This window comes from Eulemur rufifrons, chromosome 3 (assembly GCF_041146395.1).
Source record: "Eulemur rufifrons isolate Redbay chromosome 3, OSU_ERuf_1, whole genome shotgun sequence".
Classification (NCBI taxonomy): domain Eukaryota; kingdom Metazoa; phylum Chordata; class Mammalia; order Primates; family Lemuridae; genus Eulemur; species Eulemur rufifrons.
In genome coordinates, this window is record NC_090985.1 from 87,970,088 (window position 1) to 87,990,279 (window position 20,192).

The window sequence follows — 20,192 nt, forward strand, 5'->3', positions numbered from 1 at the left end:
CCTCCGCTTGCACCCCGTTCCCCCTCGCCCGGAGTCGGGCGCGCGCCGGTTCTCGTAATTGGCGCCGCAGCGCCTTCCCACCGGCAGCCCGGACGGAGGGCTGGGGTGGAGGAGGCGTGAGCGCGGCTTCCCGGCCCGGGGTCGCCGCCCGCCCGCCCTGTCCCCGCCTCGGCCCGGTGCCCCCGAGCCGCGGCCCCCTCCCAGCGCAGGGGCCGGCGGCCGCGGCAGGGCGGGCGCCGCGCGGAGGCAGGGCGGGCGTATTCAATGGAAGTATGCTACCAGCTGCCGGTGCTGCCCCTGGACAGGCCGGTCCCCCAGCACGTCCTCAGCCGCCGAGGAGCCATCAGCTTCAGCTCCAGCTCCGCGCTCTTCGGCTGCCCCAATCCCCGGCAGCTCTCACAGGTAATCGCCGCCACCGGCGGCCCACATTTGGGGGCTTCTGTCTTTTGTTTCCCTCTGCCCATCCAGCGTCACCTCTGCGACACCCGCCCCCCACCCCCCAGTCCTAGCATTGTCCATTGTTTGGGGATTTCTAGGCTGGCTCCTCGATTCGAGAGCCTTTTAATGTTCGCAGTTGTCCACCCTCAGCCTTCTGGTCTCCCCAGAACCCCACCCCAGTGGGCTCTGGGATCCCTTCAGACCCACTCCAGGCCCGTGACCCTCCGTGCCCAGCAGTTGAAGCCGCAGGAATGATTTTCCAACTAGCATTTTCCGTCTGGAAGTTGGGTCTCCCTTCCTTAGGTGTGACCCCCGAGCACACCTGTTCACCCCGCCTTCCGACCTACCTGTGCCCCCCTCCCGCCCATACCTGAGCGGGGTTCGCGCCTCTCCCCCAGCTCCCGAGCGCCCCGCGGTGATCGCATGGTCCTGCGGTTCTTTCTGAACAATAGGCCTAGATGCCCCGTTGCTATCTTTTCCCCGACTCCTTCGTTTCTGTGAATGGGCCTTACGAGGGATCAGAGGAACAAGTCCGCAAAGTTCACAGCGAGGAAACAGTTTTGTTTTTGATAAGGAGATTTTAGGGGAGAAACTACTGATGAGCACTCACGGGAAGACTTTGTTTTGAATGGCCCAATACCATTTGCTCATGAGAATTTGTGTGTTCTGTGGTGATGCCGTTGGCCCAGCTCCTTAGTTCTGACTGATTTTGATTGCCAGACTTAAAACGGGGACGCAAAAAGAATTTTGTTTACATCTGAACTGAGTGCCCTCACTTTCTGCTGCCAGAAGTTACGTGTTCATGATCACTTTTTAAATCAAATATATTTTTGCTGTTAATACATTAACTTTTATGGGAGTATATTTTCTCTCTCCCTTTATATTGTATCTTGAGCAAGGTCTGTATTTTTTTTTTTTTTTAACAGGCACAACACTTAGTAGAGATTTTGCTTTTAATAGGTGTCCAGTAGATATTTCTCATTTGCTTCTTTGCCCAAAGTATTGGTAGAGAGAGCAAGAGCCTATATTTGGGTTTCTCTTTGAATCCTTTTTATTTAAACTCAAGACTTTCACAGTCCGAAGTGATATGCTAATGAGGTCATTGCAGAATTGTAAAAATTACCACAATATTGAGTGGTATTTAAAATAATGTTACTTTGTTATTTATTTTGCAGGTTAGATCTGTGATCTTCCTTTTTTCCTTTTTAGTATTGCTTAAAACATTTTCAGGTTCCAGAATTAGTGTTGAAGGGATATTAATGCACTGCTGAAAGAGGTTTTCATTAGTAGTAATTAAAGCTTTTTAATGATAATAACTTTTTTCACTTCTAAATATTATTTTACTTCCTTAGACCAGCAGACATATGACTAATAACCCATTTCCAGTTTTGTCTAAATAATAAAGGCAATCACTGATCATTTATAAAATCATAAAATACCAATAAAATGTTTGTGCTCCCTGAGGAGAAAGTGAATGAGAAGGAAGATTCCAAGGGATTAAAAGAAGGCTGATGCCAGGGGTTTTTACCTGATGTCTTAATTAATCCACAGAGACCAATTTTAAGCTCTACTTGTTCCTGACTCATTTTCTAGCCTTAGGTTTAAATGAATAATGGAATTTAAAAGATATGATTGTGGCAGATAAAGCAAATATTGTAGAGTTACACCATATTTTACTAACAACCTTTAAAGCTTTTTAAAAATTTCTAAACCCCAAAGTGAAGTATACAGGAACTTCTTACACTTTGGGCAGAAATTTTCCTAAATTAACGCTTTTCTCTGATCAACATTATGATGAAGGTAGGCTTACCAGGATGCTGAGATAGATAGATTTATCATTATCAAGAATATGCATAATCTCTGACCATCAGCTTTAAATATGTAAACAGTGTGAAGGCATCAAGGTATAGCCCTGACTCATTTATCCAAAGCTTGACTGGGGACTTGCAACTGCACACTCTTAACAGATCCAGGAAAAAGCAGAGAAGTCTCTGAGCAGCCGAAATGGATTTGGAGATCCTCTCAAAGCCTGTGTTTTAGGCAAATTCTGACAAGCTTGTTTTCCAAGTAGTCACAAATTTGACGTGAGGTGGGAGGCTGCAAGTGTCTGTTCACACTGACAGCAGCAAAGGTTGACAGCTGACACCAAAAACCAGGCATCAGAAGAAAAATTCCTCAAAGCCAGCAACTTTTTAAAAGACACCCTGGGAACATTTAGTTTAGGGGCTTGAGGGCTGTTCAACACAATGATTATTAGTCAGAATAATGTTCAACAGAGTCTGTTTTTAAAAGTTAAAAGATTTGCACTGTTTTTTAGAAAAAGATTTCCATGCCAAACAGTTTAAGTGTTGGTGCTTAAATGGACAAGCTTGAGTTATCTGGAAAATTCATTTATGTGGAACACCAGCTCTTCCAAGGATGCCAAGTAAATGAGGCATTAACTTTTTGTTTTAAACCAGGTCGTATACTTTAATACTTTTTCAAATGGTCAATAGGAGTTTTTTTGAATTAATTTTAATAACAAGGATAATAAATGAAGCCTGTTCGTTGCCATTTTTGGATATCTGTTGTCAATAGCTCAGTTTAAAGATTTGTCTTTCAGAATAAAGTTCTCATTTGGAAAAAAATATTGTGAAGGCAGAAATTGTGTCTTTTTCATCACTGTATTCATGGTGCTTTGCATAAGTAGATGCTTGGTAAATGTAGAAGTTAAGTTAGTGTATTGATGGGCATGCCAAAGCACTGCATTTGGGGATTATTTCAGTCTGATTCAGTCAGATTTTCTGTGCACTGGAAACAAACCTTATTTGGGTGGGAGATTGGAGGTTTAATTTTAAAAATCTTACAAACCTATGATATATATTATTATTGAACAAAATATTGGGATCTAACGTGTAAACATGTTTTTAGTACAATAAAAAGCTAAATTTGATTTCTAATTTAACATTTGTCTTTTTCTAAAGAAACTGCTTCACAAATATTTAGTCAGGGCACCTTTTGTGAGTGAGCCTGCATGTGTTAGGTGTTGAGAAAATGTAAAGAATTACAGGTTTAGCATCTCTAATCCAAAAATCTGAAATCCAAAATGTTCTAAAATTCGAAACTTTCTAAACAATGACATGGAGACTGAAAGCTTGCCATTGTCTGTTGTTGCTGTTAAAAGCTGACACAGGTATTCTGATGATGCTACTGTGCTGCTTAGTTACCCTGAACACATTACTTTTTCACTGTATTGATGGTATGTCATATTCTTTACTGTTAAGTAGTTGTGAATAAGTGTAAGAAAACGATTGCTTATTGGTAACATATAAGCTCAGAGTCAGGAATGATGATAATGCCAGACAACCACAGATTGCCCACGTGGGTGGCTGAGATAGTGACACGTTTGCTTTCTTTGTTTCATGCACAAAATTATTAAAAATATTGTATACAGTTACCTTCAGGCTATGTGTATAAGGTATATATAACACATAAATGAATTTCATGTTTAGACGTGGGTGCCATCCCCAAGATACGTCATTATATATATGCAAATATTCTCAAATCTGAAAGAATTCAAAATCTGAAACACGCTCCCAAAAATTTTGGATAAGGGATACTCAGTTTGTAGTAGGTTTTTAAAAAAATTATTTGTAAGCCTGTCAACCGAACCAAGTTTTCCTTTGTATACATTACCTTCCTTATACATAAACATTTTTTGACTGTAGTCATTATATCTATTCTTCCACCTCTTTAGTAGTGTTCTTAATATATGGTGAATTATCAAGGTCCTGTCCTATATGTGCCAGAATAGTTCAAAACTGGTTGCATAAAAGTTGTTTCCTCCTTTAGGAAACTTAGAGTATTGTAATGTGAAAAATGGTATGATTATGTGTAGTGTAATTATTGTATTGGACTTATCAAGGTTTAATGAGACTACAAGGAAAGTATACCTAAACTTCTAGGTTAAATCAGGACAACTTGTTGAGGCTTAGAACAAGGATCAAAGGTTAAGCAGATGTTTCTAGACAAATGTGTGAATGTAGGGAGAGGAGAAAGGATGGCCCACGTGGATATATAGATCAGTGCAGTCTGATAGAACTTTCTGTGATGGTGGAAATGTTCTTTGCACTATCCAGTATGATAGTCACTAGCCATACGTAGCTAGTGAGCACTGGAAATATGGCCAGTATGACTGAGGAAGTGAATTTTTAGTTTAGTTTTATTTAAATAGCTACATATGGCTTGTGGCTACTGTACTGGCAAAGCAGATGTATAGTCTTAATGAACATTAGAGTGACGTCATGTTGATCTGTCACCAATATATTCTGTGAATGTTGAACATTTATGTTTTCAGGTTTTTTTGTATGCAAAACTTCATTTAATAAATTCTGTCATGCATGTTTAATAAAGTCTTTAGAATCACTAAGTTGGGTCAAAAGGTAAGAACATTTTTTGATTTTCTCAAAAGGCTCTTTTTTTTTATAACACCAAGATAAATGGTCATATCCCTTTTTATTTCTAATCATATATTATTAGATACTATTTTATAAACATTTTGCTACTTTAGTAGATGTATTGCTATACCCTGAGCTTGTTTTAAATTGTAGTAAGCAAGAGTATGCCTTCTGAAGTGTTATTTTGCTATTTGCATTCCCTCTTTTGTGGATTTTTTTTTTTTCCAGAGACAGGGTCTTGCTCTGTTGTGGGCTAGAGTGCAGTGGCCTCATCGTAGCTCACTGAAACCTCAAACTCCTGGCTTCAAGTAATCCTCCTGCCTCAGCCTCCCAAGTAGCTGGTACTACAAGCATACACCACCCCACCTGGCTTATTTTTTCTATTTTTTTGTGGAGACAGGGTCTCACTATGTTGCTCAGGCTTGTCTGGAACTCCTGACCTCAAGTGATCCTCCCACCTCAGCCTGCCAAAGTGCTGGGATTGCAGGTGTGAACCACTGCACCTGGCCTTTTGTGAAATTTCATTTGCATATCCTGTGCTCACTTATAACGGCTCTTATATATCCAACATCAATTTGTAAATGGACATTATATCAAATCACTGTTAGCCATATTAGTTGCCTTTTTATAAAGCTACATACAGAAGCTGATACAGAGGTTAGTGTGGACAGTCAGTGGGATACCTCAAGGGAAGTGGTTATGTCTCCCTGCCCACTCCCAAAACACCTGTTTTGTTAGGACCTTGGTTTCATTTCTGCTTTCAGAAATGCTTCATAATTTGATTTAAATTTAATACTATCATGCTTTGGCTTTCACTTCTGAGCTATATATTTACATTGTATATAGCATATATTTCAAATATATGCTCAAACATAATATAAATCTATATTGTAGGTGGAGTGGGAATGTAGTTCTGATTGAGTAGTAGGGTGTTCAAACTGCTATTTTATAGTTTGTCTGGAACACATTCAGTAGCAGATATGATTTCTATGTCCAGATTTTGCTGTTTTATTGCTAAGCCTAGAGTTCCATCAGCTGTACATACTGTCTACTCAGCAATTCTTTTTTAAACACAAATTTCCTGAAAAAGTTAAAGTATTATTAAGCCCTTCATAGGAATTAGGAAGACAGAGGTTGGGCAGAAAGAGGGAGAGGTGCCATCCATTCTCTTCTAGGTTATTTTCAACTTCTTCTTTTCTCTTTCTTCAAAAAGGACCAGAGCAATTTTAGAGAATTTGGGTTCTTTTCTGAGGATGGATGTAAGGACAAGATTGGGAAGGGAGCAGCTGAAGAAAGGGGAAGTGGATAAAACTGAGCTCATTGACATTTTTGCCTAGGATCATTAGTAGTCATTTAATTGAACTAAAAACACCTAGTAAATATAGATAATGAAGAAGCCTTATTGCATGCAGATACTCTTAGGGAATTTAATTTTCTTTGTTTTTCTGAATTTGTGTGAATCACATTTGTTTATGTTTGTGTTCATATAAAGTGTATTTCTAATTTTGCTAGAAGTGTCTTGACTAAAGATCTTTTCAGATCTGATCATTCTTAAAAATTCCCTTTGGCCACTCCAGAAAACCTCAACAATTAATTTTGAATCTTCTAATTTAAAAATAATTCAAAAATTTTTTATTCTGGGTATGAATTTATCATCTTTTATGATTAATTTGAATTGAGAGAAAATTTACAATTTATTGTTTTCCACATTTTAATGACTTGTTTTTGCCTAAAAGTAACTTAGACTTTGTTGATTTTTACATTGTTGCCAAACAATGAAATAAACTTTTCAAAAGATTATTCACAAGTAAATGATACTTTTGCATTATTTGCATTCAGGTCTAAGTGTTACATAATCAAAACGTAGGGAAAGAAACAAAAACTAGGTTTGTATTATAGGTGAGCCTTCTAAGCTTGCAGAGCTTGTTTTGGCTGCTGACAGGTTCCCTTTGTAAGGGACCTGTGCCTTGATTTTGTGGTTGACATCAGAAGCATCTCTTGCTTATCATTTTCTTTGAGTAGGAATTTTGGATTGCTGCTCCATGCCTCCACCTGCTGGTAGGGATGGCTCTTCAGTTTTCAGAAGATGATAGCTAGAGGGAGAAGACCAAGGCAGGGCAGGGCAGAATTTGGGGAAGAAAACAAATTGTTAGATGGATACCTAAGTTTCAGCAAAGCTTGCTCTACTCCTTAGAGTTTTGAGTAGAACAGACTCTAGCTCAGGACCATATAAAGTACTTGGCAAAATGGTGCTTAATAAAGATGCAGTAGTCTTGCTTCAGTAGTAATTATAATTACACTTGAACCTTGAACAACACGAAAGTTAAGGGCACTCATCCTCTACATGGTTGAGAATCCACATATAACTTTTGACTTCCTGGAAACTTGTCTAGTAATAGCCTGCTGTTGACCAGAAGCATAAACAGTTGTTTAACACAAATTTTGTATGTTATATGTATTACATATTGTATTCTTATAATAAAGTAAGAGAGAGAAAATAAACTGTTATTTGAAAAACATAAGGAAAAGAAAATATATTTACTATTCATTAAGTGGAAGTAGATCATCAAAAAAGTCTTCATCCTTTTCATCTTCACTTTGAATAGGCTGGGGCGTGGGTTGATCTGGCTGTGTCAGGGGTGGTGGCCTGCCTGAGAATTTTTTCAAATCGTTGCAAATCTCCAAAAAATTTTCCAGAATATTTATTGAAAAAAATCTGCATATCAGTGGACCCATACAGTTCAAACCCATGGTGTTCAAGTGTCAACTGTGTCTGTTCCCATTTTTGGAGTAACTCCTACATGCCAGATGCTTTAATTGTTGTTTTTAACCTTTACAAAACTGAGATAAATGGTATTACTCCCATTTTTATCCAGGAATAAACGGAGTTTTCGGGCATTGATTAAGTAATTATTTGTCCAAGGTAACACAACTGGATAGTGGAAATGGGTTAAACTCTAGGTCATGCTGGCTGTAAAGCCCATGCGTTCTCTTCTACTTACTTTTACCACGTGGTAAAAGGATGTTACCTTAGTGGACAGAATAAGAACCAATAGCTAAGAACAGCAGGGAAATGGAAAAGCGAGATCTTGTGTTTAACCACACTAGTATCAAAGAAATGCATACTAAAGGAATGTGATACTATTTTTCCTTTCAGATTGATGACTTTCTAAAAAGTGTATAACTTAAGGTTATGCTTATGCAATGCTAGTAAGATATAAATTGTACATTTTCTGAAAAGTAACAATTGAATAAAAAATTAATACTTAGAAAATTAATACTTTTGCTTTACTTTTGAGAATGTGAGCAGATAACTAGAAATGCAAAGATTAATCTTGAAGTTTATTCATCCCGTTATTTATCATTCTGAAAAATTAGAAACATCAAATAATTTACAAATGGTTAAATAAATTATAGTGTTATGGAGTGTATTTTTCATTATTTCTGTATTGGGTAAGCACTTAAATGCTTTGAGGAATTTAAAAGATATGTGATAGCATTGTTTTCAATGACTGAAGGAATTCTAGTGTTTATTACTTCTAAATTATATAGCCACTAAAATGCTTTGAAGAATTTGAATAATATTTAATAACATGGGGGAAATGCTTACAACATAATTAAGTGAAAAATGGAGTTTCCACAGATTATCCCAAATTTGTTTAAATCACAAAATATATACATATCTACACACCATACATGCGTGGTAAAAAAATAAAAAAAGAAAAGAAAAAAGAAAGAAAAGCCTAGATATATCCCAAAATGCTAACTGAAGCTATCTCTGGATAGTGAAATTCTAAGTAATTTTATCAATGTTCCTTTATTAACATGAACTTCCTTTTTAACCAAGATAATTTAGGAATAAAAAAAGCAAGTGAGTTGTATTTGTGCCCAGATCTCATGAGATTGTGAATTCTCAATCAATGATAGTTGAAACAACAGCTTGAAAGATACGTATATAAAGGTATTGTTAAGGAAATTGACTCTTCTGGTTCCTTCCAACTTCATGCTTCTGTAATTCTTTGAGTAACACAATTATATGCATAACAGGTATACTTGGGTTGCTCAGATTATTGTAAAGTAGTTTCACGTTCCATGGTAGATGTTGGGAAGTAAAATTATATACTTAATAACTGTACTGTTACTGTTGTGCAGAACTATTTGATGACAGCTGGTGAAGAGATCTTGACCGATGGCAGTGGTGAAAGGAAGAGCGAGAGAAAGTTAGGAATTGGGTCCTAGGAACTGATTTGTTTTGGGAGGTAAAAAATAGTCCTACTTTTTTAGTTTGGGGAGACCAGGGAGATTATTAAGCTAGTAACAAAAATACAGATAGGAAGAGGAGGCAAGTTTTTTTCTTTCTTTCTTTTTTTCTTTCATGTATTTGGGGAGGGAGGTAGATAATAAATTTACTTTGAATATGTTGAATTTAAGTATCTAGGCAGTATCCAGTTGAGGATGTCCAGTATCTTAGGAGGAAGTTTAGGGCTAATGATACATTCTGACCTTTACTACAGGGTTTTCAAATATTTTGCTTATATACATCTCTTCAAAGAATTTGGAAAACAAAAACTATGTACCTTCTCACACATCTTGAATTTTTCATCTAAGTTTCAATATTTGTAAATCATGTAATTTCTGATCCATTGTTTAAATCACAATTTTAAATGTATCCAGGGTAATTTTAACAGTTCAATATCTCCCATCATCCATTTTTTAAAAATGTATGAACAAGCTCTTAATTTTAACAGAATTTTTTCATTCTTTTTCTCTTTGAATCTTTATTTTCGTTTTACTTTTTTAATATATTGTCCTAATGTATTATTTTATATGTGAAAGCATTTTATCAATCATGTTATATTTGTCTGCAACAAAAGTAAGTAAATTCATTCATGAATTTAGTAGATGGGAATAAAAAGTGCTTTATTATAGAGCAGTCACCCAGTTCTTCAAAGATTTATGGACATAATTATAATTTTAAAGTACTAAAATTTTCTATGTTCATAGTTTCCATGTCACATTTATTTTGGACTGAGTTCTCAATGCACTCATGGGCAGTAGACAATCAAAACAACATGTGAATTATAAAATTTAATAAGTATTAAAGTAAAATTTTGTCAGATGTGCATTTTCAGTGTGATAGATGAAGCTTATTTTTTTCCAATTATTTTTGTTTATCCATTTATAAATATTGCCATTGGGAAAGATGGGGTTCCAAATAGATTCTTTTCCTGTTTTTTACAATTTTTAAAAATTTTTTATTTTTTAATTTTTGTTTTCTTTGTAGAGATAGGGTCTTGCTATGTTACCCAGGCTGGTCTTGAACTCCTGGCCTCAAGTAATACTCCCACCTCAGCCTCCCAAAGTGCTGGGATTACAGTCATGAGCCACTGCGCCTGGCAATTCTGTTCCTTTTTTGCCTTAATATTGAAAGTATTGAGAAACCTCATTTGTGAATTTGGTACATGATAATAAAAAGTGCTTTCTATTAGTAATATCTCCCATCTTCTGAGCTGTATGTATAAAACAACAAAATGATAATCAAAATTATTTTAATGCTTTATCAGGTAGCAACTGGATTTGATTGTCCTTTCATTTTCATGGAAGTGGTGATACCTTGACTTGAAAAAAGGATTTGATACGCAGTGTTTAGAGTAATTAACTTTCTCAGCATGATATTTGAAGTGTCCTTTTGGCTCTCCAGATGTTGCTAGATCCGAACACAGTACTCCACAGTAAGTTGAGAAAGTGTTCGAGTTATGATTTTATTTTAGAAGTGGCAGTGGGGCAGAGGTGAAGGGGTGAGAGGAGGTAGAAGTGAAAGAAAACTGACATACTGTGTCAGCAAAATCGTTTTAGGAAACTGTACGTATGGAAATTGAGGACCTAATAATCAGTTCCCTTGAAACTCCCCAGGCTCATGGACTTCCAGGGGTATGTTTGACCTGTGTAGACTACTGGTTTACTATATTCCACCTTCTTACCACCTTATTGCTGTATTTTACCATTCTCCATAGCTTTACAGAAATAACACCTTATACATCTATCAGGTTTTTCCCCTGGCATTGGATTGCTACTAGTACTGAGTCTCCATACTTCATCACTCTAGGCCTTCTTTGAGAATGGAATCAGAATATTAATGCTCGAAAGGAACTATATAAATAATTACATTCCCAACATTTTAAAGATTTAGCAGCTGATTTACGCTCAGAAGACTAATTTGTCTAAGCTCACACAATTAGAGAGTGGAGAAGTTAGGACTTTAAACTTAGTACTTCCAATTTTTAATCAGCTCCTTTTCTCACTACATCCCTTGCTTCCTTATAAAAGGATTGATCTGTAGAATTTCTTTAGTAGCAGTCTTCCTTTAATGAACATTATTCCTTTGAGTGGCATGTCTTTAATACATTTAGACTTTTGTTTATGGACCAGTAATTATTTGAAAAAGTTTAAGTACAAACACTCAATTCTAAAAATATCTGGGTTCCTTCTAATTAAGCCATTATTGAAAGTATTAATGTAATGGGTCAGTTGGGAAGATAACATTTGTTTTGTTGAAATGTGATTTATTTGTAACATAACAGGGATAACCTTTTATAAAGAACGACATATCTCACTTGTACTTTAAGAATTAACTTATGAATGAAGCTTTTCATTTTGAGGAATAAAAGTTAATATTCCTGATATACAAAGAGCTCATGCTCTAGCATTTTGTGTGTTTACTTACTATGTATGAAATGGTAAATGGTGGATTCTTTTGTGATTTAAAATTTTTCTTTATTTTACTTTTTGTGTGAATTTTTCATAGTGAATATGTATTTTAAGAAAAACAGTGAAGTTATTCTAAAGAGTAAAACGAAAAAATTCTTTATTTTTAATAAGTGTAATACCATCAAATCCCTAAGAAAATAAGACTACTCAGTAGAAAATTGGCAGAAATCTCAAACAGTTTCAAGAAGTATAAATGTATGAAAACATATACAGCTTCTTTAGTAATAAAAGAAATGTAAATAAAAGATTTTTTTTCTTTTGGCAGAAGTGTACTTTCATATTGGTGAAGACTGACAAAACTCAATGTTGGCAAGGATGTGAGAAACTGGGTATTCTTAAATATGGAGTTGGAGCATCATTTGAGTCAACCTTTTGAGAGGACAGAGGTCTATACTATACAAATGAACATTTTAAATGTGAATACTACCCTTTCTGCAGTCCTGGAATTTGTCCAAAGGGGTAATTGCAAAACTTTGCTAAGATATATATGTATATATATTTTTTGTAATAATTTGCAGCATTGGTAGTGATGGGTATTCAATTTATTTCAGTGCTCATTAGTGAAGGATTGGTTAAATTATGGTATTTTAATTCAAAACTGTATCCAATAAAATGATGCCATATGCCCCTATTTGTCATGGGAAGATGTATATAACAATTTGAGTGGGGAAAATAGTTGCAAAATGGCATGTATATTAGCCTATGGATGCAACTTTTTACATAATGTCCATATTTGTGAATAAAAGCATAGAGGATATTATATGTATTAATGTATGAATACACTAACATCTGGAAGGTTGCTCAGTGTGATGTTAACAGTGGCTATCTTTGGGTAGTGGGATTTCTGGTAGTTTATATTATCTTTATACTTTTGTGATTTTTTTTTTAAACGGACATATATCATTTTTTGTAACCAGAAATCAAAGCTATTTTTGAAACCTTCCCATTAAAAAAATAATTTGTGTCTATTAGTTAGAATATCATTTAAGTAAAGTTTTTAAATTATGAAGAGGCTGAGGTCTAGGTAGTTAATAATTTAATAAGTACTAGTATTTGGATTGGAAGTGAGTTGTTCACTGCTATATCCCAGTGTGCCCAACACATAGTAGGTGTTCAAAGGTATAGTTTATTAAAATGGAAGTACAATCACGTGCTGCTTAACAGGAATATGTTCTGAGAAATGCAGTGCTAGGTGATTTTATGGTTGTGCAAACATCACAGAGGGTACTTACACAGACCTACATGGCCTGGCCTACTACACACCTAGACTATATAGCCTATTGCTCCTAGACTACAAACCTGTGCAGCATGTTACTGTACTGAATACTCTAGGTAGCTGTAACACAGTGGGATTTGTGTATTTAAACATACCTAAACATAGGAAAGGTACAGTAAAAATATGGTGTTATAATCTTATGGGACCACCATCATATATGTAATGTGTTGACTGAAATGTCATTATTCAGCACATGACTGTACAGTGTTTTAATTATGGAGGAATATATTTCATTCTTAATGAAAATGAAGATAATTGAAGTGAGTGTGGTGGTGGATAGTTTACAAAAAAAATTTACTTCAGAGCTGAGAAAGTAAGCTTTCTGCTATGATTTAATTTACTGAAATAGTTGAGAGTGTCTCTATGTATAACATATATTCATAAAATCTAAAAAGTCCTCAAGAAAACTTATGGCTCAGAGTCATAGAGTATTAATGTTAGAAGAGACCATAGAGATCGGTCCCCACAGCATATAAATGAATAAGCTGAAATCAGAGAGGTTAAAGGACACACAATGACAATACAGAAATCCCTTTGTTAAATATTCCTGATTTTGACTATTCAGCCTTACTTGAACACTTTTGGAATGGGAAGATTACCACTTTTTGGGCAGTTCATTATGGTGTTCGACTGTGTAGTGGGTTGAATAGTGTCCACCATGTCCACAAGGAACCTCAGAATGTGACCTTAATTGGAGTAACGATCTTTGCAGATGTAATTAAGATGAGATCATATGGGATTATATCAGGCCCTAAATTCAATGACTGATGTCTCTATTGGAGACAAAGAAACTAAGACATACACAAGGAAGAAGGCCAGGTGAAGATGGAGGCAGAGATTGGAGTGATGCAGCTACAAGCCAAGAATGCCAAGGAATGCTGGGAGACACTGGAAACTAGAGTCAAGGAAGATCCTTTAAAGCCCTCAAAGGGAGCATGGCTCTGGTGACCTTGATCTTAGACTTCCAGCCTCCAGAACCATGAGAGAATAAATTTCTGTTGTTTTAAGTCACCCAGTTTGTGATACTGTTACAGGAGCCCTAGGAAACTATTATGAGTGGCCTTGCTTGTTTTATATTTGTTTATTCTTTCAATCAGCAGACATTTATTGGGCACTTTTTATGTGCCACACACTCTACTAGGCATGCCAAAGGTAAATAAGATGTCGTTTCTACCTTTGTTCTTTCTTCATTTTGGGGGCATGGTCCAGTAGGAAAAACAGCCACATAAATACATAATTGCAATACGTTTTGATACAAGCTCTCTTCAGAATAGTGTGTGAGGTTAAGGAATAGCACTCGGAGCTGGAAGAACCAAGGAAGGTTTTACAGTGAGATCTTTGTGTTTGGTTTCAAAGACAGAGTTGAAGTCAACCTCTGTGGGAATTCTGTTTTATTCTGCCACATCTGGTGCTTTCAGTCCTATCTCGTTTAAGGCATGTTTGGCCTGCTGCAATAGCCTCCTCCCCTAGAATTATCTCTACAGATTGGTTGAAGTAACTTTTAAAATGCAGTGAGATCCTGTCAGTCTGTTGAAAACATCAATAGGTTCTCCTCACAGTTAAAATCCAAACTCGTTTTCATAATACGGCCCCATATAATCTGGTCCTTGCTACCTCTTTCCTCTCATCTTCTTTCACAGTGGTCTCCTTGCTGGCTGTGAATGCGCCAGCTTTGGTCCCATCTCTGGCTTTGCGCTGTTCCCGCAGACTCAAGATCTTCCCATGGCTCCTTGCCTTTCAAGTCTCAGCCCAATCTTTGCAGAGGAGCCTTCCTCGATTACCCTATTGGAAATAGCACTCATCTCCCATCTGTCCCATTACCTTGTTTTGTTTTATTTATGGCGCACACCACTAACTTGATTCATTAATATTTATCTGTTTCTGCCTGGCATCCACCCTTGCCCCCTGCCACCATAGAACATGTGGTCAGGAAACAGGAGTGTTCTTTACCTGATTCACTAGTGTGTCCCCAGTGTACAACACATAGTAAGAGTTCTCTACAGGAGAATGAAGGAAAACTTACTCTTTTAGTCTCATGCTTACCATGTCAGAACATATGTCACCGTAACTTTCTTTTGGATGAATCCCAGATTGTATTTTTATAATCTCATTTTTTAATTCCACCAACCTCCTCCCTCTAAAATTACACCTTCGTCTTTATACCCTTTCTGAATTGCCTTCTGTGATATTGGAGCTATCTTAATCTCTAAATATATGTAAGTCTTATTTAAGAATGCACTGAGGTTTAGAAAAGTAAGCTGCCCAAAGTAACACAGCTATAAGTGGTATTTCTAGGATTTAAACTTAGATCTCTCTCTAACTAGAGCTCCTCTGCTGTGCTGGTGTGGAGGCCGATGTTTTTGGTAAGTGGGAGGTATAAATCCAGAATTAGAATGGGAGCCCTGTCCATTTGGAATAGAAATAGCAAACGCTTATTATTTGTTTCTATAAGAAGAACTGGGTGATATTTGTTAAAAAGACCTTTAAAAAGTAACTTGAATTTTTTTGGACTAAAGTTAATATATGCTTGTTATAAAATACATGGGATTTACAAAAAGTAGAAGAAAGAAGAAAGCGAACTTCATCCATAGTCCCACCACCCAGAGATAACCACTGTTAGCATTTTCGAACATTTTAATCCAGTGTATTTTTCTGTGCAGAAATATTGTGATAATTGTTATGTATATATCTTAAATTTGAAATCATTTCCTAATGTAATTACTAGATCAAAGCATGTTGTCAAATTTCTTTCTAGAAAGTGGATGCCAATTTATGTTTACATGAGGAGCACCTGAGTGCCTTTTTATGCCTTGCAATATTTTTAGTTTCCATTTCTTGGATTTTTGTTGATATTAAACTTAAATGTTTATTATTAATTACCTGCTATCTACTGGCATACTTCAGAGACATTGTGGGTTAGGTTTCAGACCATTGCAATAAAGCAAATATCACAATAAAATGAGTCACATGAATCTTTTGGTTTCCCAATGCATATAAAAATTATATTTACACTTTAGTTTATTAAGTGTGCTGTAGTAGCATTATATCTAAAGAAACAATGTGCATACCTTAATTTAGAAATGCCTTATTGCTAAAAAAATGCAGACAATCATCTGAGCCTTCAGTGTGTTATCTTTTTGCTAGTGGAGGGTCTTGCCTTGAATTTGATGGCTGCTGACTGATCAGGGTGGTGGTTCTGAAGCTTGGGGTATCTGTGGCAATTTAAAAAATAAGGCAGCAATGAAGTTTGCCACATCAATTGACTCCTACTTTCATGAAAGATTTCTCTGTAGCATGTGAAGCTGTTTGGTAGCATTTTATCCACAGCAGAGCTTTCAAAATTGGAGACAATGCTCTCAAACTCTGCCACTGCTTTACCAAGTAAGTTTATGGAATATTATAAATTCATTGTCATTTCAACAGTGGTCACAGCATCTTCACCAAGAGTAAATTCCATCTCAGGAAACCACTTTCTTTGCCCAGATATAAGAACCAGTTCCTCAGTTGTTAAAGTTTTATCATGAGATTACAGCAATTCATTTGCATCTTCAGACTCCACTTGTAGTTCTCTTGCTATTTCCACCATCTGTAGTCACTTCCTCCACTGAAGTCTTGAACCCCTTAAAGTCATCCAGAAGGGTTGGAATGAACTTCTTCCAAACTCCCATTAATGGTGATATGTGACCTCCTACTATGAATCATAAATATTCTTCATTGCATATAGACTGGTGAATCCTTTCCAGAAGGTTTTCGAGTTACTTTGCCCAGATCCATCAGAAGAATCACTCCCTATGCTAGCCATTGCCTTATGAAATTTATTTCTTAAATAAGACGACTAGAAAGTTAAAATTACTCCTTGATTTGTGAGCTGCAGTATGGATGTTAACAGGCATGTAAACAATGTTAACTTCCATGTACATGTCCGTCAGAGCTCTTGGGTGACCAGGTACGTTATCAATGAGCAGTAATCTTTTGAAAGGAATCTTTTTTTTTTTTTTGTCTGAGCAGGTCTCAACAGGGGGCTTAAAATATTCAGTAAGCCATGCTATAAGCAGGTGTACTGTCCTCCAGGCTTTGTTATTACATTTGTAGAACACAGGTAGAGGAGACATAGCATCATTCTTAAGGGCTAGGATTTTTGGAATGGTGAAATGAGCATTGGCTTCAACTTAAATCACCAGCTGCATTAGCCCGTAACAAAAGTCAGCCTGTCCCTTGACTCTTTGAAACCAGTCATTGACTCCTCTTCTCTAGCTATGAAAGTCCCTAGTTGGCATCTTCTTCCAATAGAAGGCTGTTTTGTCTACATTGGAAGTCTGTTGTTTTGCAGGACCACATTCATCAGTGATCTGATCTTTGCTGTATCTTCTACATAACTTACTGGTGCTTCTCCACTCACATTTGCATCTTCACCTTGCACATTTATGTTATGGAGATGGCCTCTTTCCTTCAGTCTCATGAACAAAGTCTGCTATCTTCAAAATTATTTTCTGCACCTTCCTCACCTCTCTCAGCCCTCATAGAATTAAAGAGGGTTAGGGCCGTGCTCTGAATTAAGCTTTGGTTTAATGGAATGTTGTGACAGGTTTGATCTTCTATCCAGACCACTGACACTTTCAACATATCAGCAATAAGGCAATTTTATTTATCATTTATGTGTTCACTGAAGTGGTACTTTTAATTTCCTTCAAGAACTTTTCCTTTGCATTAACAACTTGGCTACCTGTTTGGTACAAGAGGCCTAGCTTTTGGCTATTTCTAGGCTTTCCATATGCCTTCCTCACTAAACTTAATCATTTCTAGCTTTTGGTTTAAAGTGAGAGACATGCAACTCTTCCTTTCATTTGAACAGATAGAGGCCATTGTAAGGTTATTAATTGACCTAATGTCAATATTGTTTTGTCTCAGGGAATAGGGAGGCTGGAGGAGAGGGAGAGGGATGGGGGAACGCCTGTTTGGTGGAGCAGTCAGAACACAACATTTATTAAGTTTGAGTCTTACATGGATGGAGTTCATGGAGCCTCAAAACAATCGTAATAGTATCATCAGAGATCACTATTATAGATCACCATGACACAAATAATAATGAAAAAGTTTGAAATATTGTGAGACTTACCAAAATGTTACACAGAGACATGAAGTGAGCAGATGTTGGAAAATGGTGCCAATAAACTTGCTCTATGCAGGGGTGCTGCAAACCTTTGATTTATTTAAAAAAAAAAAAAGGCAATATTTTTGGATATCAACAAAATGAGGTATGCCTGTATCTTCTATGAATTGTTTATTCCTGTTTTTCTGTTGTCAACTTAGTATATTTTAAGTCAATTTTTGTACTGAGAATGAACATTTTTGTCACATTTGTGGCAAAATTCCAAATTTTTTGCCTTAATTTTAATAAAACGATAATCTAGCTACACTGCCAAATCTTTATGTAGTAAATCTTTAGTCTCTTTAGTGATGTAGTATTGGGAGTAAGTTTATTATTAAACGTTTTCAGTATCTTATAAACCTTCCACCTGTAAACTTTTTGTCTTCGGTATATTGATTTGATAAAAATCTTTTTGCTTTTAATATGTTGCATTGACTAATTGTCAATAACAAATTATTGACTAGTTACCTCTTTATATTTTTAATATATGGTAAAAAAAAATAGGTGTCAGGATAAATGTTTTTCTAGAACTGAAAATGTGGAATTTTTATGCTTGGAAAAGTATATATTGAAGACGAATGATTTGAAAACCAAATGTACTGCCGAAACACTCTCAATGTTAAAGCAATTGGCACACAATCTCCCGTTAAGCAAATCTTTTTAATTTTGTGACACCTCTAATTTTATAGTTAGAAAAAATGGAAAATAGGTCCCATTTTAGATAACTTTTCTAAAATCTTTAAATTTTTTAAAGAATTTGTATCTTAGAAACTTTAAAGAATTTTTAGTGGCTTTTAATATTAACATAGAAGAGTACAATTTAAAGGTAAAAGCAAAACATAGATTACCTGAAATGTGTAGAAACAACAGTGTTCAGTTTCATTTTTTCTTTGTCTTTCAATGAAAATACTCCAAATTCATTTTCAGAGAAAAACTTTCTGGAAGTAACTTTGAGGATTTTTGTGGTTGGCTTCAGCTCATTTCCATTTGAGGTGTGGTTTTAATAACTTTGTAGAAGTTTTCCACCCTCTTTTCCCCATCAGCAGTGTCTTTAAATTTCTTTATTTTAATGATAGAACACCTTAGAGCAGGACTCAAGTGGGTTGGGGGAGAAGAGCCATTCAAACTGTGGTGGGGGGAAAGCCCATGCAGAAATGTATATAACATTTCAAAGGATTTTTGGAGTCATCATACGCCTAGAATACTTGGATTCCCATTTACCCATAACCTTTGTCTACTGATTTATTTGACTTTGTTAACCAACTCGGATTTCAGTCCTTAAGGTTACAGCCCAGGATTAACTCTTAGCATAGCTTACATTGTCCACCGATCTGTTCTCACTTCATTGTGTTTGATTACACTATGTGCTTTTTAAGAGGTGACATTGTTTATTTAGCTTTGTTAAGCCCAGTGCATAATACCACACAAAGTAGTTATTCAGCAAATGCAAAAAGTGCATCAAACCTTATCAAATGCTGTCAATGACCGGGTCCTGCTTGAGTCCAGCTCACTGCTCTGCCCGTGCTCCCTCCTTTTCCCCCTTCCCACAATGCCACCCCATCCCCTGCTGTGGCATCCAGTCATTTCTGTTTTAAAGTATCACATGCCATTTCAGGATGGCCAGTATTGATTCTTAGAACAATGACAAAGGATTTCCGGGGAGCCTCCTGAAGTGCCATAGCATTCAGATTCTCTCATATAAAGCTGGTAGATGGCTTGATCAGAACGAGGGGCATAAAGGACTCAAGATTTCTCCTGGGGCCTTAGTCCATTCTAATTATGGACCTTGTTGTTGAGTAACCAGATGACTATAGGCAGCCCTTATCTTCAGTAACTTGTGGGACATAACCCCAGGTCAACACACCCTCTTAGTGTTCAATAAAAACTGAGGAATAACAAAAAAAGAAAAAAGGAACACACCCTCTTCATTTTCAGCATGAAAGTATGAAACTAGGGAGTACTAACCAAAAGGAAGTGGTCATACAATTTTGCTTGTTAGGAATTGGATCAGCTCCTTCAGGTTATGACACCATTGATGTCCAGTAGAAATATAGTGTGAGCCACATATGTAATTTTAAATTTTCTTGTAGCCACTTTTAAAAAAGTAAAATGAAACAGGCAAAAT

The 20,192-nt window shown here is 36.4% G+C and overlaps 1 protein-coding gene across 1 annotated transcript in view; it reads left to right on the top strand.

The window, feature by feature from the left end:
* The first annotated feature begins 264 nt into the window (after window positions 1-264).
* PDE7A (phosphodiesterase 7A) overlaps window positions 265-20,192 on the top strand; it is a 109,973-nt gene continuing 90,045 nt past the window's right edge. The window contains exon 1 of the mRNA XM_069466446.1: window positions 265-402. Within this exon, the coding sequence (XP_069322547.1) occupies window positions 265-402 (138 nt within the window). The remainder of the gene's footprint in view (window positions 403-20,192) is intronic.